Genomic DNA, 19765 nt, shown 5'->3' on the forward strand with positions numbered 1-19765 from the left:
CTTTATTTCTTTTATAGATAGAACTGGTTGAGTAATTTATGAGCATACCATTTTGCTGATGTTTTGAGTATATGAATGTGTATTATAAGAATAGTCCTTATAAAATATATCTTGCTCCTTTTTTCCTGCTCTTATAGAATAAAGATATTCAGCCTATAAAATTTCTAATCAAACACCAAGAAGAAGTGAAGATTTATTTTCCCATCATGCTTACACCCAAATTTCTGGCATTTCCTCATCATCCTATGGGAATGGTATATCGTTATAAAGTACAGGTATGGTGTCCTATAAGGCTTCACAAGGAGATAAGCCGGTTTCTCTAATAGCTTAATTTATTGAAATTTGATTAATGTTACATTTATTTCCTCCCAATCCTAAAAGTATAACTTGGGTTTTGGTGACAACCAAAATTATACTCTTGAAAAATGTCATCTATAACAAGACTTGGTTATAGATGCTTTCTGTCTCTCTTCCCAATATCCTTTCCTTGTGAGTTTTATAAAGTTCTGTTGTGTCTTTTTTTGACATTTTGTGACACTACCATTACTTTGCCTCCCTTTAGTGTTTCTCTTGCCTGTTAAGGTACTTTACTATAGTGTCACAGTTTCTTTTCTTTCTTTCTTTCTTTTTTTTTTTTTTCTGAGACGGAGTTTTGCTCTTGTTGCCCAGGCTGGAGTGTAATGGTGCAATCTCGGCTCACTGCAACCTCTGTCTCCCAGGTTCAAGCGATTCTCCTGCCTCAGCCTCTGGAGTAGCTGGGATTACAGACGTGTGCCACCACTCCTGGCTAATTTGTATTTTTAGTAGAGACAGGGTTTCACCATGTTGGCCAGGCTAGTCTCGAACTCCTGACGTCAGGTGATCCACCCACCTTGGCCTTCCAAAGTGCTGGGATTACAGGTGTGAGGTACCACACCCAGCCTAGTGTCACAGTTTCTAATGTGTCCAAAAATAATTTATTATATTATGTTATTATTTTGTAGACTTTATTTCACCAGTCAAGTTTTACATTTTCACTTAAATTTTATTTTCTTCCGATTGTAATTTAATGTAATGTGCGTTTTCACAGGTGGAGGGTGGCAGTGGCAACTTTACCTGGACTTCTTCTAATGAAACAGTGGTCATAGTAACCACGAAAGGAGTGGTGACTGCAGGTCAGGTCAGGGGGAATAGTACTGTTTTGGCCCGAGATGTACAAAATCCCTTTCGATACGGAGAAATTAAGGTAAACGACTCTCCAGATAGTCTTCTTATTACCCCGACAACACTACTGTCTAAACTTAAGTAATTAACACACTTTAAAAAAAGAGCCCAACATGGCTATTTAAAAATATTACTCACATTCAGTCTAGAAATACTTTTTTTTTTTTTTTTTTTTTGGAGACAGAATGTCGCTCTGTTTCCCAGGCTGCAGTGCAGTGGCAAGATCTCAGCTCACTCACTGCAACCTCTGCCTCCCGGGTTCAAGTAATTCTCCTGCCTCAGCCTCCTGAATAGCTGGGATTACAGGTGCCAACTACCACACCTGGCTAATTTTTGTATTTTTAGTAGAGGTGGGGTTTCTCCATGTTGGCCAGGCTGGTGTCAAACTCCTGACCTCAGGTGATCCGCCTGCCTCGGCCTCCCAAAGTGCTGGGATTACAGGCATAAGCCACTGCACCCAGCCAGAAATATATATTTTTAAAATATTTCTATAACAAGGTTGAATCTTGCTTCACTTAATAGTCACTTATTTAACATCTATGTTTGTTTCCTCATAGGATGATGTTAGTATCCACCTCAAAGGTTATTATCAGAATTATTGAAAAATGTTTTTAACTTGAAAATTTGAGGAAAAAAATGATGAAATGCATTCTGTATTTATTATACTAATTATAAAAACACATGTAAAACTGAAAACAGTAATAGGTAACATTTTGAGCATTTGTTACAGTGCTCTACAAGTTCAGAGAAACTTCCCTTGTAATGAACTATACAAATGATCACTGAAAGTATAGTCTTTGTTGTCAGGATTAAATGAGATAGTGTTTACTCCAGTGCTTGGCATATATTTAATATTTAATTAATGTTAACTTTTTTGTTATAGTTACACATATGATTTTTAAATGGCCTTTATAGTAACTTTATCTCTAGTGTCATATTTTAGTTTGTCAATCTGTTACTAAAAGATTGAAAACTCTTTTCTAGTATATTATGTAACCATTTTCCTATTTTTCTCCTTTATTTTTTTCTGTTTTTGAGACTGAATCTTGCTCTGTTGCCCAGACTGGAGGGCAATGGCATGATCATAGCTCACTGCAGCCTCAAACTCCTAGACTCAAGCAGTCCTCCCACCTTGGCCTCCCAAGTAGCTAGGACTACAGATATGCACCACCCCACACAGTTAATTTATTATTTTTGTAGAGACAGGGTCTCACTGTGTTGCCCAGGCTGGTCCCAAACTCCTGGCCTCAAGTGATCCTCCTGTCTTGGCCTTCCAAAGTGCAAGGATTACAGCTGTAAACCACTGTACCCAGCCCCATTTTTTTTTTTCCCTGAGATGGAGTCTCACTCTGTTGCCCAGGCTGGAGTGCAGTGGCATGATCTCAGCTCACTGCAACCTCTGCCTTTCAGGTTCAAGCAATTCTCCTGCCTCAGCCTGCTGAGTAGCTGGGACTACAGGCACCCGCCAACACACCCAACTAATTTTTTTTTTTTGAGATGGAGTCTCGCTCTGTCGCCAAGGCTGGAGTACAGTGGTGCGATCTTGGCTCACTGCAAGCTCCGCCTCCCAGGTTCACCCCATTCTCCTGCCTCAGCCTCCTGAGTAGCTGGGACTACAGGCATGTGCCACCATGCCCGGCCAATTTTTTGTATTTTTAGTAGAGATGGGATTTCACCGTGCTAGCCAGGCTGGTCTCTATCTCCTGATCTCGTGATCCACCCACTTCAGCCTCCCAAAGTGCTGGGATTACAGGCATGAGCCACCGCGCCCAGCCTAATTTTTTGTATTTTCAATAGAGACGGGGTTTCACCATTATGGCCAGGCTGATCTCGAACTCCTGGCCTCAAGTGATCCATCCACCCCGGCCTTCCAAAGTGGTGGGATTACAGGCATGAGCCACCGAGCCCAGCCCCAGCCCCATTTTTAATATATGTTGCTGTTCTCTGTAGGACTTAATAGTTTGCCATCCCTCAGTGAACATTTATTATCTCGTAGGTATTTTTGGACATCCAGAGATACATAACACATGATCCCTATCTTAAAGTATTTAAAGTATAACTAGGAAGATATATTGACATGAAAAAAGTCAAATAACATTTTAAGAAAATGATATGTGAGATATTTAAAGCCCTGTATGACTGAGAACTACTTGAATTGTACAGTAAGTGCTGTTAGTTTGTAAAAGAGAAATCCTTGTGTATGGGACTATCAGAGACTATTATGAAAGAGGTGGGAACTTGAATAAGACTTTTGGAGGATGGAATAAAAAAAAGTAAGGCCCAACGGTCAAATTTAGAGTGCTTCCTTATTTGGTAAATAAACTTTTATCAGAACACAGCTACTCCCATTCATTTACATATTGTCTGTGGCTGCTTTCAAGCCACAACTGCTGAGTTAGTAGTTACCACAGAGACTGTGTAGCCTCAATAAGTCTAAAATGTTTACTGTCTAGCTCTTTACAGAAAGCTTTGCCAATCCTTGCTGTAGACAATGGGGAACCAATACAGGCTTTTAACAGGTCAATGGTATGGTAAAGTCTCTGTTCTGAAAGATATCTAATTATTTTTATAATCAGACAATAACTGCCATCATACTAAAAAACAAAAGATACTTGCTGGTGCCATAGACTAATAGATTAGAATGGATTGAAGGGAGAAAGTGAAGGTAAAAACTTCAGTTAAGCTTGAACTAGTGAGATGGTATTGGGAATAGCAGGAAATGGACCAAATGAGAATCTTTTTTAACAGGTAAACTCGATTAGATTTGATTGAGCAGGGAAGAGTTAAACATTTAAAGTCACAGAGATGATGTGGAGGTTTCTCACTTTGCCAGCGGCGTGGATAGAAAATACAAGAGGCGGGGAGTGGTGGCTCACACCTGTAATCCCAACACCTTTGGGTGGCCAAGGCAGGAGGATGGCTTGAGGCCAGGAGTTCGAGACCAGCCTGGACAACAAAGCAAGACCCCCATCTCTTAAAAAAAAAAAATTAACCAGGCGTAGTGGCACATGCCTGTAGACCTAGCTACTGAGGCAGGAGGATCGCTTGAGGCCAGGAGTTTGAGGTTGCGGTGAACTATGATCACGCCTCTGCACTCTAGCTTAGGCAAGAGTGAGACCCCGTCTTTAAAAAAAGAAAAGAAAATACAAAAAAATGGAAAAGATGATGAATTTAGTTTTGGATACATTTAGCGTAATTCACCTTTGGAGCATCTAAGTGGATGTTTTTAATTGGAAATAGGGGTCTGAAGTTCAACTGAAAGATTAGTGCTGGAGAGTTTGCATATGGTTAATCACTGAAGCTTTGGGACTGCATAAGGTTTCCCAGGAAGAACATATGGATCCTGTGTAATGTAAATGTCACTTTAAGAAACATAAGCAGAGGAAGAAGAACTAGCAGAAGAAACACAGAAAGTGGCAAAAATGACAAAATAAAAGATATTTTATTTTATTTTATTTATTAATTTTTGAGATGGGGTTTCTGTTGCCCAGGCTCAATGCAGTGGCATGATCATGGCCTACTCCAGCCTTGACCTCAAGCAATCCTCCCATCTCAGCCTTCCAAGTAGCTGGGACTACAGGCGTGTACCACTACGCCTGGCAAATTTTTTTTTTTTTTGAGACGGAATCTTGCTCTGTTGCCCAGGCTGGAGTGCAGTGGTGCGATCTTGGCTCATTGCAACCTCCACCTCTGCAGTTCAAGCAATTCTCCTGCCTCAGCCTCCCGAGTAGCTGGGATTACAGGCGCCCGCCACCACGCCCAGCTAATTTTTGTATTTTTAGTAGAGATGGGGTTTCACCATGTTGGCCAGGCTGGTCTTGAACTTCTGAACTCAGGTGATCTGCCCGCCTCGGTCTTCCAAGGTGCTGGGATTACAGGTATGAGCCACCACACCTGGTCTAATGTTTTATTTTTGTTTTTGTAGCAATGAGGTCTCGCCATGTTGCCCAGGCTGGTCTCAAATTCCTGGACTCAAGGGATCCTCCTGCCTTGGCCTCCCAAAGTGCTGGGATTATAGGCATGAGCCACCACACCCGGCCAAAAGATATTTTTAAAAGATACCAAGAAAGAGGAAGTGCTCTAAGTCAAAGGTTGGCAAACTTTTTCTGTAAAGAGCCAAATAGTAAATACATTAGTCTTTTTTTTTTTTTTTTTTTTTTTTTGAGATAGAGTCTCTATCAGCCAGGCTGGAGTGCAGTGGTGCCATCTTGGCTCACTGCAAGCTCCACCTCCCGGGTTCACGCCATTCTCCTGCCTCAGCCTCCTGAGTAGCTGAGACTGCAGGCGTCCGCCACCACGCCCAGCTAATTTTTTTGTATTTTTAGTAGAGATGGGGTTTCACCATGTTAGCCAGGATGGTCTCGATCTCCTGACCTCGTGATCTGCCCACCTCGGCCTCCCAAAGTGCTGGGATTACAGGTGTGAGCCACCACACCCAGCTTTTTTTTTTTTTTTTTTTTTTTGAGACGGAGTCTTGCTCTGTTGTCCAGGCTGGAGTGCGGTGGTGAGATCTCAGCTCACTGCAACCTCCACCTCCCAGGTTCAAGCGATCCTCCTGCTTCAGCCTCCTGAGTAGCTGGGATTACAGGCACGTGCCACCACACCCGGCTAATTTTTGTATTTTTAGTAGAGACGGGGTTTCACCATATTGGCCAGGCTGGTCTCGAACTCCTGACCTTGTGATCTGCCTGCCTCGGCCTCCCAAAATGCTGGGATTACAGGCGTGAGCCACCACGCCTGGCCTAATACATTAGTCTTTACAGGCCACATATAGTCACTATCTCATATTCCTTTTTGTGGTTTTTATTGTTTTATTTTACAACCTTTTAAAAATGTAAAAACTGTTCTTAGCTCATTATACAAAAACAGGTTGTATACAGGCCGTAGTTTGCCAGACCCCTCCTATATGGAGTTAGATGCTTTAAAGAGATCAATAAATTTAAAAATGTAGAGTGACATGTTTAGTACCTTGTGGGTGTGTATATGTGTGTGTGTGCGTATATAGAAGAGACCTGGACCATTACATTGTGTATAATAGTAAATAACATATATATAATGTGTTTATATATGTTCGTGTGTATGTAAATATTTAAGGAATGATTTCTTCTTTTTCTTAACAGTTTTAAATCAGTGGTACACTCTCAGCTCATTACAACCTCCATCTCCTGGGCTCAAGCAACCCTCCTGCCTCAGCCTCCGAAGTAGCTGAGACTACAGGCATGCACCACCATGCCCAGCTAATTTTTGTATTTTTAATAGAGACAGGGTTTCACCATGTTGGCCAGGCTTGCCTCAAACTCCTGACCTCAGGTGATCCACCTGCTTTGTCCTCCCAAAGTGTTGGGATTATAGCCATGAGCCACTGCGCCTGGCCTTTTTTTTTTTTCCAGACAGGATCTCACTCTGTTGCCCATGCTGGAGTGCAGTGATGCAACCTCAGCTCACTGCAACCTCCGCCTCCCGGTTGCATCCGATCCTCCCACCTGAGCTTTTCAAGTAGCTGGGACTACAGATGTATACCACCATACTCAGCTAATTTTTAAACTTTTTTTAGAGACAGGGTCTCCCTATATTGCCCAGGCTGGGCTTGAACTCCTGGGCTCAAGCGATCTTCCTGCCTTGGCCTCCCAAAGTGCTGTAATTTGTAATCTTTAGGTGTACATGGTAGGTGTATATATTTATGGGATACATGAGATATTTTGATATGGCCATACAATGCATAATAGTCACATCAGGGTAAACAGAGTATCCATCACATCACCTCAAGAATTTATCCTTTCTTTGTGTTGCAAACATTCCAGTTATACTATTTTAGTTATTTTGGCAATGTTTTTTTAGAGACAAGTTCTTGCTCTGTCACCCAGGCTTGAATGCAGTGGCAGGAACATGGCTCACTGCAGACTTGGCCTCCGGGGCTCAAGCAATCCTCACACCTCAGCCTCCCGAAGTGTTAGGATTACAGGAGTGAGCAACTGTGTCTGGCCATTAATGATTTTTTTAAAAAATGTGTTGTTGAGGCCAGGCGCAGTGGCTCAAGCCTGTAATCCCAGCACTTTGAGATGCCGAGGCAGGCAGATCACAAGGTCAAGAGATTGAGACCATCCTGGCCAACATGGTGAAACCCCTTCTCTACTAAAAATACAAAAAATTAGTCGGTGTGGTGGTGCGCATCTGTAATCCCAGCTACTTGGGAGGTTGAGGCAGGAGAATTGCTTAAACCTGGGAGGCAGAGGTTGCAGTGAGCCAAGATCGCACCATTGCACTCCAGCCTGGGCAACAGAGTGAGACTCCGCCTGAAAAAACAAAACAAAACAAAAAAAAGTGTTGTTGAATTTGGTTTGCTAATATTTTGTCAAGAGTTTTTCCATCATGTTCATCAGGGATATTGATTGGCCTGTAGTTTTGTTTTTTTTGTTTTTTTTTGATATGTCTTTGTCTGGTTTTTGTATCAGGGTAATACTGGCCACATAGAATGAATTTGGACGTATTCTCTTCTCTGTTTTTCAAAATACTTTGAGTAGGATTAGAATTAGTTCTTTTTTAAATGTTTGGTAAAATTTAGCCATGAATCTGTCAAGTCCTGGGCTTTGTTTTGCTGGGAGACTTTTATTGCAGCTTCGATCTCATTACTTGTTATTAGTCTTTTCAGACATAGTTCAATCTTGGTAGGTTGTATATGTCTAGGAATTTATCCATTTCTTCTAGGTTTTCCAATTTATTGGCATATGATTGCTCATAGTAGCCCCTAATGATCCTTTGAATTTCTGTGGTATTGGTTGTAATATCTTCTTTTCCATCTCAGATTTTACTTTTATTATTTATTATTTATTTATTTTATTTATTTATCTAGTTTTTGAGACTGAGTCTCACTGTATCGCCCAGGCTGGAGTGCAGTGGTGCGATCTGGGCTCACTGCAACCTCTGCCTCCTGGGTTCAAGTGATTCTCATGCCTCAGCCTCTCGAGTAGCTGGGATTATAGGCACCTGCCACCACACCTGGCTAGTTTTTGTATTATTTAGTAGAGATGGGTTTCACCATGTTGGCCAGGCTGGTCTCAAACTCCTGACCTGAGGTGATTTCCCAGCCTCGGCCTCCCAAAGTGGTGGGATTACAGGCATGAGCCACCGCGCCCAGCCAGATTTTACTTATTTGGGTCATCTCTCTCTCTCTCTTTTTATTTTTTTATTTTTTTATTTTCAGAAAACCAACTCTTCCTTTTGTTGATCTTTTGTATTTTTTGTCATTTCATTTATTTCTGCTCTGATCTTTATTATTTCTTCTACTAATTTTGGCTTTGGTTTGCTCTTGCTTTTGTAGATTTGTTTTTCTTTTTTTTCAGGCAAGGTCTTGCTCTGTTGCCCAGGCTGGAGTACAGTGGTGAGATCACAGCTCACTGTAGCCACTACCTCCCAGGCCCAAGTTATCTTCCCTCCTCAGCCTCCCAAGTAGCTGGGAATACAGGTGAACACCACCAAACCAGCTAATTTTTATGTTTTTTGTAGAGACAAGTTTCACCATGTTGTTCAGGCTGGTCTTGAACTCCTGGGCTCAAGCAATCCACCTGCCTCAGCCTCCAAAAGTATTGGGATTACAGACATGAACCACCGTGTCCAGCCAACTTTTCCAGTTCTTTAAGATACTTCGGCCGGGCGCGGTGGCTCACACCTGTAATCCCAGCACTTTGGGAGGCCGAGGTAGGTGGATCACAAGGTCAAGAGATTGAGACCATCCTGACCAACATGGTGAAACCCTGTCTCTACTAAAAATACAAAAATTAGCCAGGCATGGTGGCGTGCCCCTGTAATCCCAGCTACTCAGGAGGCTGAGGCAGGAGAATCGCTTGAACCCAGGAGGCGGAGGTTGCAGTGAGCTGAGATCGCACCACAGCACTCTGGCCTGGCAACAGAGCAAGACTGTCAAAAAAAAAAAATACAACATTGGGTTGTTTTTTTCAAGTTTCTCTACTTTTTTTTTGAGACAGAGTTTTGCTCTTGTTTCCCAGGCTGGAGTGCAGTGGCGTGATCTCAGCTCACTGCAACCTGTGCCTCCCGGGTTCAAGTGATTCTCCTGCCTCAGCCTCCTGAGTAGCTGGGATTACAGGTGCACGCTTCCATGCCCTGCTAATTTTTTGTATTTTTGTTAGAGATGGGGTTTCATCATGTTGGCCAGGCTGGTCTGAAACTCCTGACCTCAGGTGATCCACCTGCCTCAGCCTCCCAAAATGCAGGGATTACAGGTGTGAGCCACTGTGCCCGGCCTCTACTTTTTTGATGTAGGTATTCATTACTATAAACTTTCCTCTTAGTACTGCTTTCACTGTATCTCATAGGTTTTGTTATGTTGTGTTTTCGTTTTCATTTTTTTCAATAAATTTTAAAATCTTCTTAATTTCTTCATTGATATGCTGGTCATTCAGGAGCAAATTGTTTAATTTCAATGTGTTTGTATAGTTTCCAAAATTCATCTTGTTAACTGATTTCTAGTGTTAGTCCACTGTAGTCAGAGAGGATATTTGACAGTTTCAATTTTTTTGAATTTTTGAAGAATTGTTTTGGGCCTAACATAGTCTATTCCTGAATATGATCAAGAACACTCATTCTTGCTGAGGAGATGAATGTGTATTCTGCAGCCATTGAATGAAAAGTCCTGTAAATATCTATTAGATCCTTTTGGTCTACATCGTAGACTAAGTTTGATGTTTCTTTATTGATTATCTGTCTGGATAATCTGTTCATTGCTGAAAATACGGTGTTGAAGTCTCCAGCTATTAAGGTAGTGAGGTCTATAGCTCTATTAAGCTCTAATAATATTTGCCTTATACATCTGGGTCCTCCAGTATTGGGTGTATATATATTTATAATTGTTATATCCTCTTGCTGAATTGACCCCTTTATCATTACATAATGGCCTTCTTTTTCTCTTTTTATAGTTTGTCCTGAAATCTATTTTGTCTGATATAAGCATAGCTATTCTTGCTCTTTTTTGGTTTCCATTGGCATGGAATCTTTTTCCATCTCTTTATTTTCAGTCTACGTGTGTCTTTATAGGTGAAGCATGTTTCTTGTAGGCAACAGATTGTTGGGTTTTTGTTTTTGTTTTTGTTTTTGTTTTTGAGATGGAGTTTCACTCTTGTTGCCCAGGCTGGAGTGCAATGGCGTGATCTCAGCTCACCGCAACCTCTGCCTCCCAGGTTCAAGGAATTCTCCTGCCTCAGCCTCCCGAGTAGCTGGGATTACAGGCATGTGCTACCATGCCCAGCTAATTTTGTATTTTTAGTAGAGACGGGGTTTCTCCATGTTGGTCAGGCTGGTCTTGAACTGCCAATCTCAGGTGATCCGCCTGCCTTGGCCTCCCAAAGTGCTGGGACTATAGGCTTGAGCCACTGTGCTCAGCCATTTTTAAAAAAATCTATTCAGTCACTCTATCTTTTTTGATTGGAGAGTTTAGTCCATTTACATTCAATGTTGTTATTGATAAATAAGAACTTACTCCTGCCATTTTTAATTTGTTTTCTGGTTGTTTTGTGGTCTTCTCTTCCTTCTGTCCTTCCTTCCTGCCTTTCTTTTTGTGAAGGTGATTTTCTCTGGTGGTATGTTTTAATTTCTTGTGTTTTATTTTTGTCAGGTTACCATGACATGACGTTTGCAAATAAGATCTTATAACTCATTATTTTAAACTGATGACATCTTAACACTGATTGCATAAACAAACTAACAAATTAGCAAAGAGAAAACTAATCAAAACTCTAGGCTGGTTGCAGTGGCTCACGCCTGTAATCCCAGCACTTTGGGATGCCGAGGTGGGTGGATGACCTTAGATCACCTAAGATAAGGAGTTCGAGACCAGCCTGGCCAACATGATGAAACCCTGTCTCTACTAAAAATACAAAAATTAGCCGGGTGTGGTGGTGCATGCCTGTGATCCCAGCTACTCATGAGGCTGAGGCAGGAGAATTGCTTGAACCTAGGAGGTGGAGGTTGCAGTGAGCTGAGATTACACCACTGCACTCCAGCCTGAGTGACAGAGCAAGACTCCATCTCAAAACAAAAACAAAAACAAAAACTTCTACACTTTAATTTCATTCCCCTGCCTTTTAACTTTGTGTTGTTTCTATTTATATCTTATACTGTCTATGTCTTGAATAGTTGTTGTAGTTATTCCTTTTTATAGGTTCTTCTTTTAGTCTTTCTACTCAAGGTATCAGTAGTTTAAACCTCTTTCTTTACCTCCTCTTTAAGGCCAGTAGCTCTTAGATTTGCCATTTTGTGGCCATTTTCTAGATCTTCATTCTTTTCTATTATTTTTTTCTTTAGTCTCCGCTAACTGTATTTTCTTTCTTTTCTATTTTTTTGAGGCCACATCTCACTCTGTCACCCAGGCTGAAGTGCAGTGGCATGATCTCTGCTCACTGCAACCTCCACCTCCTAGGTTCAAGTGATTTTCATGCCTCAGCCTCCCAAGTAGCTGGGATTATAGCATGCGCCACCATGCCCAGCTTATTCTTTCTGTTTTTAGTAGAGACAGGCTTTCACTGTGTTGGCCAGGCTGGTCTCAAACTCCTGGCCTTGGGTAATCGACCCACCTTGGCCTCCCAAAGTGCTGGGATTACAGGTGTGAGCCACTGCACTTGGCCCATGACTGTATTTTCAAATAACCTGTCCTCAAGCTCACTAATTCTTTCTTTTGCTTCATCAGTTCTGCTGTTGAGAGACTGATGCATTCTTTAGCATTTTTTTTTTTTTTTGAGACGGAGTCTCACTCTGTTGCCCAGGCTGGAGTGCAGTGGTGCAATCTCAGCTCACTGCAAGCTCCACCTCCCGGGTTCACGCCATTCTCCTGCCTCAGCCTCCCAAGTAGCTGGGGCTACAGGCGCCCACCAACATGCCCGGCTAATTTTTGTATTTTTAGTAGAGACGGGGTTTCACCGTGTTAGCCAGGATGGTCTCGATCTCCTGATCTCGTTATCTGCCTGCCTTGGCCTCCCAAAGTGCTGGGATTTCTTTAATATGTTAATTGAATTTTTCAGCTCCAGGATTTCTGCTTTTTAAAATTATTTCAATATCTTTGTTATATTTGTCTGATAGGATTCTGAAATCCTTCTCTTAAATTTTGTTGAACTTCTGCAAAACAGCTGTTTTGAACTCTTTGTCTGTAAGGTCATATAGCTCTGTCACTCCAGGATTGGTCACTGGTGCCTTATTTAGGCCATGTTTTCCTGTACGGTCTTGATCTTTGTGGATGTTCATTGATGTCTGGGCATTGAAAAGTTAGGTATTAATTGTAGTCTTTGAACAATGTGCTTGTTTGTACCCATCCTTCTTGGGAAGGCTTTCCAAGTATTCAAAGAGAATTGAGTGTTGTGATCTAAGTCTTTGGTCACTGCAGTACATATCTGCATTGGGTGGCACCCCAAGCCCAGTAAAGCTGTGACTCTTGCAGACTTGTAGAGGTACTGCTTTGGTGGTCTTAGGTGAGATCCGGGAGAATTCCCTGGATTACCAGGCAGACTCTTGTTCCTTCTCTTTCTTTTGCCCAAACAAACAGAGTCTCTCTCTCTCCATGCTAAGCTGTCTGGAGCTGGGGGTGGGGATACACACCCCTCTGTGTATCCCCTCTGTGGCCACCACCACTAGGACTGCACTGGGTCAGACCCAAAGCTAGCATAGCACTGGGTCCTGCCCAAGTCCTTCAGTGACCACTGCCTGGTTACTGCCAGTGTTCACTCAAGGCCCAAGGACTGTACAGTTAGTGGGTAGCAAATTCAGCCAGGCTTGTGGCCTTTGTTTCAGGATGGGAAGTTCCTCACCAGCCCAGAGCAGGTTCAGAAATTCTATCCAGGAACCAAGGCCTGGAGTCAGGAACCTTAGAAATCTACCTGATGCTCTATTCTACTGCGACTAAGCTGGCACCCAAGCTGCAAGACAAAGCCCTTCTCAATCTTTTTATTTATTTCTTTCTTTATTTTTCTGGAATGGAGTCTCACTCTGTCACCCAGGCTGGAGTGCAGTGGCATGATCTCAGCTCACTGCAACCTCTGCCTCCTGGGTTTGAGAGATTCCCCTGCCTCAGCCTTCCGAGTAGCTGGGAGTACAGGCATGCACCACCACGCCCGGGTAATTTTTGTATTTTTAGTAGAGATGGGGTTTCACCATATTGGCCAGGCTTGTCTCGAACACCTGGCCTCAAGTGATCCACCCATCTCGGCCTCCCAAAGTGTTGGGATTACAGGCGTAAGCCACCACACCCGGCCCCCTTCTCATTCTTGACTTCCCTTTGTTCAAACTGAAGGAGTCTCTCCTTGTGGCCACCACTGCCCCAGACCCATGGCAAATACTGACTAGCTACTACCAATGTTCATTAAAGGTCCAAAGGCTCTTCAGTCAGCTTGTGAATGCTACCAGGCCTGGGTCTCTCCCTTCAGTGAAGTGGGCTCCCCTCTGGCCTAGGGCAGGTCCAAAAATGCCATCCAGGAGCCAAGACCTGAAATTGGGGACCCCTGAAGCCCACTTGGTGCTCTACCAAGTAGTAGAGCTGAGCTGGTACCCAAGCTGTAAGACAAAGTCCCCTTAACTTTTTCATTTCCTTTTCTTAAGCAGAAGAAGTCTCTGCTCATGGTCATCACAGCTGGGAATGTACTGGGTCACACCTGAAGCCAGCATGGCACTGAGTGTCACTTAAGGCCTGCATCAAATACTGGCAACCACCAAATGTTTATTCAAGGCCCAAGAGCTCTTTTTTTCTTTTTTTAATGGATTTTTGCTCTGTCGCCTAGGCTGGAGTGCAGTGGCGTGATCTCGGCTCACTGCAACCTCCCGGGTTCAAGCGATTCTCATGCCTCAGCCTCCTGATAGCTGGGATTACAGGCACCCGCCACCACGCCCAGCTAATTTTTGTATTTTTAGTAGAGACAGGGTTTCGCCATGTTGGCCAGGCTGGTTTTGAACTCCTGACCTCAGGTGATTCATCCACCTCAGCCTCCCAAAGTGCTGGGATTACGTGCGTGAGCAACTGCACCTGGCCAAGGCCCAAGGGCTCTTTAATCAGCAAGTGATGAATCCTGCCAGGACAGTGTCCTTCCTTTCAAGACAGCAGGTTCCCTTCTGCCCCAGGGTGTGTATAGAAATGTTTTCAGGGAGTTAGTGTCTGAAATGCGGGCCTTGTGACTCTGCCTGATGCTCTATTGTGGCTGAGCTATTATCCGAGTTGCAAAACAAAGTCCTTTTTACTCTCCCCTCTCCTCTCCTCAAGTCGGAAGAAGGAGTAACTCTCCCAGAGTTATGAGCTCTGCTGCCTGGGGTGTGGGGAGGAGTGGTACAAGCACTCTCTTGGCCACCCCAGCAGGTGTCTCACTAGGTCACATGCATCCCAGATCCACTGGCTTCAAGCCCAGTACAGCACCAGAACTTGCCCAGGAATTGCAGTCTTTGTGGCCTAGACAGCCTTTCGAGTTTATTTAGGACCTCAGAGTGCTTTAGCCCACAGTGTCGGGGCTAGCTGGAACTCAGGTTCAGACCACTGGGATGGGTAATTCCCCTTTGGCTAGCGCTGGTCTAAATGCTCCTTCCACAGGCACTGACTGAATTCTGCCCTGTGTTGCTTTCCACTGTAGTAGGCAGCACTGAGTTCCAAATCTGTGCACCTGGGGGAGTGCAGTGATTGTGGAATACAAAGTCCCACAATCACTGCACTCCCCAGGTGCACAGATTCTCTCTCTGCACCATGTGGCCGCTGCCACTGCTTGGGAAGGGAAGAGAGGTGATGTCGGCAATTCTAGACTCTTTTCTTCCCCTTTCAGTGGCTCCTTCCTTGATATGATGTTAAAAACCAGGTACTGTGATTGCTCATCTGATTTTTTATTCTTATGAAGGTGATTTCTTGTGTGGATAGTCATTCAATTTGGTGTTCCTGCAGGGAGGACAATCACTGGAGGGTTCTATTTGGCCATCTTGCTTCTCCTCCTCCTAAGACTTTTTTTAACATAACTTTCTTGAAAGATGAATTTTTCCCCTCCAGATACATGTCCTGAAACTGAACAAAATGGAACTGTTACCATTTCATGCTGATGTGGAGATTGGCCAGATTATAGAAATCCCCATTGCAATGTATCACGTAAATAAAGAGACCAAAGAAGCCATGGCATTCACAGACTGCTCTCATTTATCCTTGGACCTGAACTTGGATAAACAAGGAGTCTTTACTCCTCTCAAAGAAGGTAAAAGTAGCCTTTTTATCTTCTCCTTCCTTTGTCTTTATTTATTTATCTTTAACTCTACCACTGTGACAGATTACTTTCTTTGTCTTTAAGGAAGCAATCAACAATTCAGAAACTACCAATTATAGTCTAAATTCACATATTACTTTTCTTTATAATACTTTATTTTGTCAAATGCCTTGTAGTAAGTGTTATACTCCTCATTTTACAGATATAGAAACACAGGCACAGAAGCTGAACAACATTGCAGCTGGCCAATATCAGTTTTTTGTTTGTTTGTTTTTGTTTTTTGAGACAGCATCTCGCTTTTGTCGCCCAGGCTGGAGTGCAGTGGCACGATCTTGGCTCACTGCAAACTCCACCTCCCAGGTTCAAGCGATTTTCCTGCCTCAGCCTCCTAAGTACCTGGGATTACAGATGCCCACCACCATGCCCGGCTAATTTTTGTATTTTTAGTAACATGGTTACTAACATGGTTTAGTAACATGGTTTAGTGGGTTAGATGCCACGAAACATCTAACAAAAATACTAAAAATTTTTTATTTTTAGTAACATGGTTTCGCCATGTTGGCCAGGCTGGTCTTGAACTCCTGACCTCAGGTGATCTGCCCGCCTCGGCCTCCCAAAGTGCTGGGATTACAGGCATGAGCCACTGTGCCCAGCCAGTTTTTATTTTTTATTATTATTATTATTATTAGAGACCGGGTCTCACCGTGTCACCCAGGCTGGAGTGCAGTGGTGCAATCATAGAACATTGTAACCTTGAACTCCTGGGCCCAAGCTATCCTGCTATCTCAGCCTCCCAAGTAGCTGGGATTACAAGTGCAAGGTCAATATCAGATTTTAGTTCACAGTAAGGTTTTCCATTTCTAGCCTCAAGCTCTTCTTTCTTCCCCTAATATATATACCATATGTCTTTTTAAGAGGAATGTAGAGCCATTTAATATATGCATACATTCAATTTATTGAAAAAGGATAAAATGTCTCTTTCTAATAAAACAGAAAATATGAATAACGGCCAACATCCTTTCCTGCTATTGAACTTCTTATTTGATCCTGATCCCCATTGTTTTTTCATCAATATAATGACAGTAGTAGCATCTAAGATTTGCTTAGCATTTACTCTTTGCCAAGCTCTGTTCTGAATACTTTTTATACATTAACTATTTAATTCTTACATCTATAAGCTTGGTCTCAAATTGGACTTTTGCTTTGCCCTTGCTCATTATACTACATACATACATACATATATACACACCCTCACTCCCGGGTTCAAGTGGTCTTTCCCCTCCTCTCAGAGTATTTTAATATTTAGCCCCTTATTTCCCACGTAGGACAACAAAATCCTCCTGACTATTCTTACCTCTGATCATCATGGCTATCAGATGGAGCTTCATGAACTCAACTTTGGTATTTTTTTTTGTTGTCTGAATAAATTTATTAAGAACTTTCTGGAGAACAGGATTGAAAATGAGAAGGGTAGACAGTTGCCTGCAAGAGCTACTAGGTTTCTTTTATTTATTTATTTATTTATTATTATTATACTTTAAGTTTTAGGGTACATGTGCACAATGTGCAGGTTAGTTACATATGTATACATGCGCCATGCTGGTGTGCTGCACCCACTAACTCATCATCTAGCATTAGGTATATCTCCCAATGCTATCCTTCCCCCCTCCCCCCACCCCACAACAGGCCCTGGTGTGTGATGTTCCCCTTCCTGTGTCCATGTGTTCTCATTGTTCAATTCCTACCTATGAGTGAGAATATGCGGTGTTTGGTTTTTTGTTCTTGCGATAGTTTACTGAGAATGATGATTTCCAATTTCATCCATGTCCCTACAAAGGACATAAACTCATCATTTTTATGGCTGCATAGTATTCCATGGTGTATATGTGCCACATTTTCTTAATCCAGTCTATCATTGTTGGACATTTGGGTTGGTTCCAAGTCTTTGCTATTGTGAATAATGCCGCAATAAACATACGTGTGCATGTGTCTTTATAGCAGCATGATTTATTTCTGCTCAAAAATTTTGAGAGACTTCTCATTGTCAGTGGAATGGAGCCAAAATCCTTTTAGTTTGGCATTCAAGACCCCTCTGCAATATAACCCAACCTACTTTTCATGATTTCATACTTTTGCTTCATATGTGGTTCTAGCTAAATTAACTACTTTATTTATTCATTTTTATTTAAATTTTGTTTTTTTTTTTTGAGATGGAATCTCACTCCATTGCCCAGTTTGAGCCCAGTGTGGCCAACACAGTGAAACCCTGTCTCTACTAAAAATACAAAAAATTAGCCAGACATGGTGGCAGGTGCCTGTAATCCCAGCTACTCAGGAGGCTGAGGCAGGAGAATCACTTGAACCCAGGAGGCGGAGGTTGCAGTGAGCCGAGATTGCACCATTGCACTCCAGCCTGGGCAACAAGAGCGAGACTCCATGTCAAAGAAACAAAACAAAACAAAAAAAACTAACTGCTTGTTACCCCACTGAAATCATATTTGTTTTGGGTTTTTTATTTTTTTTTTTAGGTAAGGTCTTAACTCTGTTGCCCAGGCTGGGGTGTAGTGGTGCAATCACGACTCACTGCAGCCTCGACCTCCTGGGCTCAAGTGATCCTACTTCCTTAGCCTCCTGAGTAACTGGGACTACAGGTGCACGCCACCATGCCTGGCTAATTTTTTTAATATTTTGTAGAGACGGGGTTTCACCATGTTTTTCAGGCGGGTCTTAAACTTCGGAGCTCAAGCAATCTGCCTGCCTTGGCCTCCCAAAGTGCTGAGATTACAAGCCTGAGCCACCACGCCCTGCCAAAATCATGGTTTTTGATTCACAGGTATTCAAAGACCTGGACCAATGCATTGTTCCAGTACACATATCGCAGCTAAATCTCTCGGCCATGCTCTGGTAACAGTAAGTGTGAATGAATGTGACAAGTACTTGGAGAGCAGTGCTACATTTGCTGCTTATGAACCCCTAAAGGTAAGATATTTCACGGTAAGGAACTGGCATTTCTTTTAATGGACTCAACTATGTCCGCTTATGGGCTTGCTAGCTATCTGTGGTCTCTACTAAGGATCAATGACATTTATGTTCTCTTTACTTGCCACTTTTTTGTTTTTAGATCTACAGCTCTCTCCTCAAACCTAAGTCTCCAGGGAGTTTACTCCCTCATGCTTCTGTCACAGGAATATCTTTAAGTTGTATCAGAAAGTTTTAGATGTTCTCCTTTCTTCTTTTTTACTGAGGTATAAAATATGTACAGAAAAGTTCATAAAGTACACTAATCTTAAGGTGCTATCTGAATTTTTACATGTGCATATATCTCTGTAAATACAAAAATTAGTATGTTAGTGTACTCCCTTTTGAAGAACCCTGAAAGATAATTTCTGTCCTATGGAGGGAAGTCAATCATCTTTTACCCTATATACTTATGGATTTTAAGCACAGAAGCCATTATATTGAGCCCTAAGGACTGGTTCATTATAATGGAGATAGTATGATAAGTGGTTCTGATGGCAGCGGCAGCCTGTCTGGAGCAGCTGCTGCCATCACGCCAGCTGCAGCAGGGAGATGCAGCTGGGGCTGCACACTCCGTGGAGCTGTTTGGAGCCGACGCCAAGTGGGAGCCCCAGGAGCCCCACTCCTTCTGAGTTGGTGGGGTGGGAGCTCCCTGGGTGCAGCTTTGGCTGCCCAAGTCATGACTGCGGACCCAGGCCTCCTGCTTCACCGAGCAGGCAGGAGATGCACCCCTGCCCCAGTCCCACTACCCCCTTGCCATGCAACTGCAGCTACCCAAATGGCAGCTGTGGACCCAGGCATCCTTGTACTCTTGGGGACCAAGGAAGGCCCCTTTTGCATGCTCCCGCTGCCTGGCTTCTTCCTGCTGTCAGCACTAACTCCAATCTCAGAACAAAGTTGGGCCAATCCTGGGCACTGTCACAATCTGGCCAGATGAGCACATGCTTGGGGCAATTTTGACATGCCAGGCCCCTGCTGCCTTGGCCCCCTCCAGAGTTTGGGCACCAACGAGCATAGGAGGGAAGCCAAAGGGGAGCTGAGGGCAGCTCGGCACTGGCCTGTAGGTGCCCCTTGGCACCTACAGCCTGGGTGCCATGAACAACAGCAGGAGGCAGACAAGTTCCTGGGCAGAAGGTGCAGTCCCTGGTGAGGCCCTACCTTCAGGCCAGGTAGGGCCTGAAGGCTGGGGTCCAGGCTGCCAGTCCTGCAGACCAGAGCGGGAACTTGTGATGCCTTTTCCAGGCCCACCCATGGCTGCCCATGTACCAATCAGTGTGGACTTCCTCCCCTCTGATGCCCATAAAAGCTCCAGGCTCAGCCAG

General features: G+C 43.3%; 1 protein-coding gene across 2 annotated transcripts in view; it reads left to right on the plus strand.

Moving 5' to 3' along the window:
• NUP210L (nucleoporin 210 like) overlaps positions 1–19765 on the plus strand; it is a 163136-nt gene that overhangs the window by 36284 nt on the left and 107087 nt on the right. For both annotated transcript variants that reach the window (XM_054461107.1, XM_054461097.1), the window contains exons 11-14: positions 138–275; positions 1070–1225; positions 15218–15416; positions 18259–18404. In XM_054461107.1, the coding sequence (XP_054317082.1) occupies positions 138–275; positions 1070–1225; positions 15218–15416; positions 18259–18404 (639 nt within the window). The remainder of the gene's footprint in view (positions 1–137; positions 276–1069; positions 1226–15217; positions 15417–18258; positions 18405–19765) is intronic.

The sequence above is a fragment of the Pongo pygmaeus genome, chromosome 1 (genome assembly GCF_028885625.2).
Source record: "Pongo pygmaeus isolate AG05252 chromosome 1, NHGRI_mPonPyg2-v2.0_pri, whole genome shotgun sequence".
Taxonomy (NCBI): domain Eukaryota; kingdom Metazoa; phylum Chordata; class Mammalia; order Primates; family Hominidae; genus Pongo; species Pongo pygmaeus.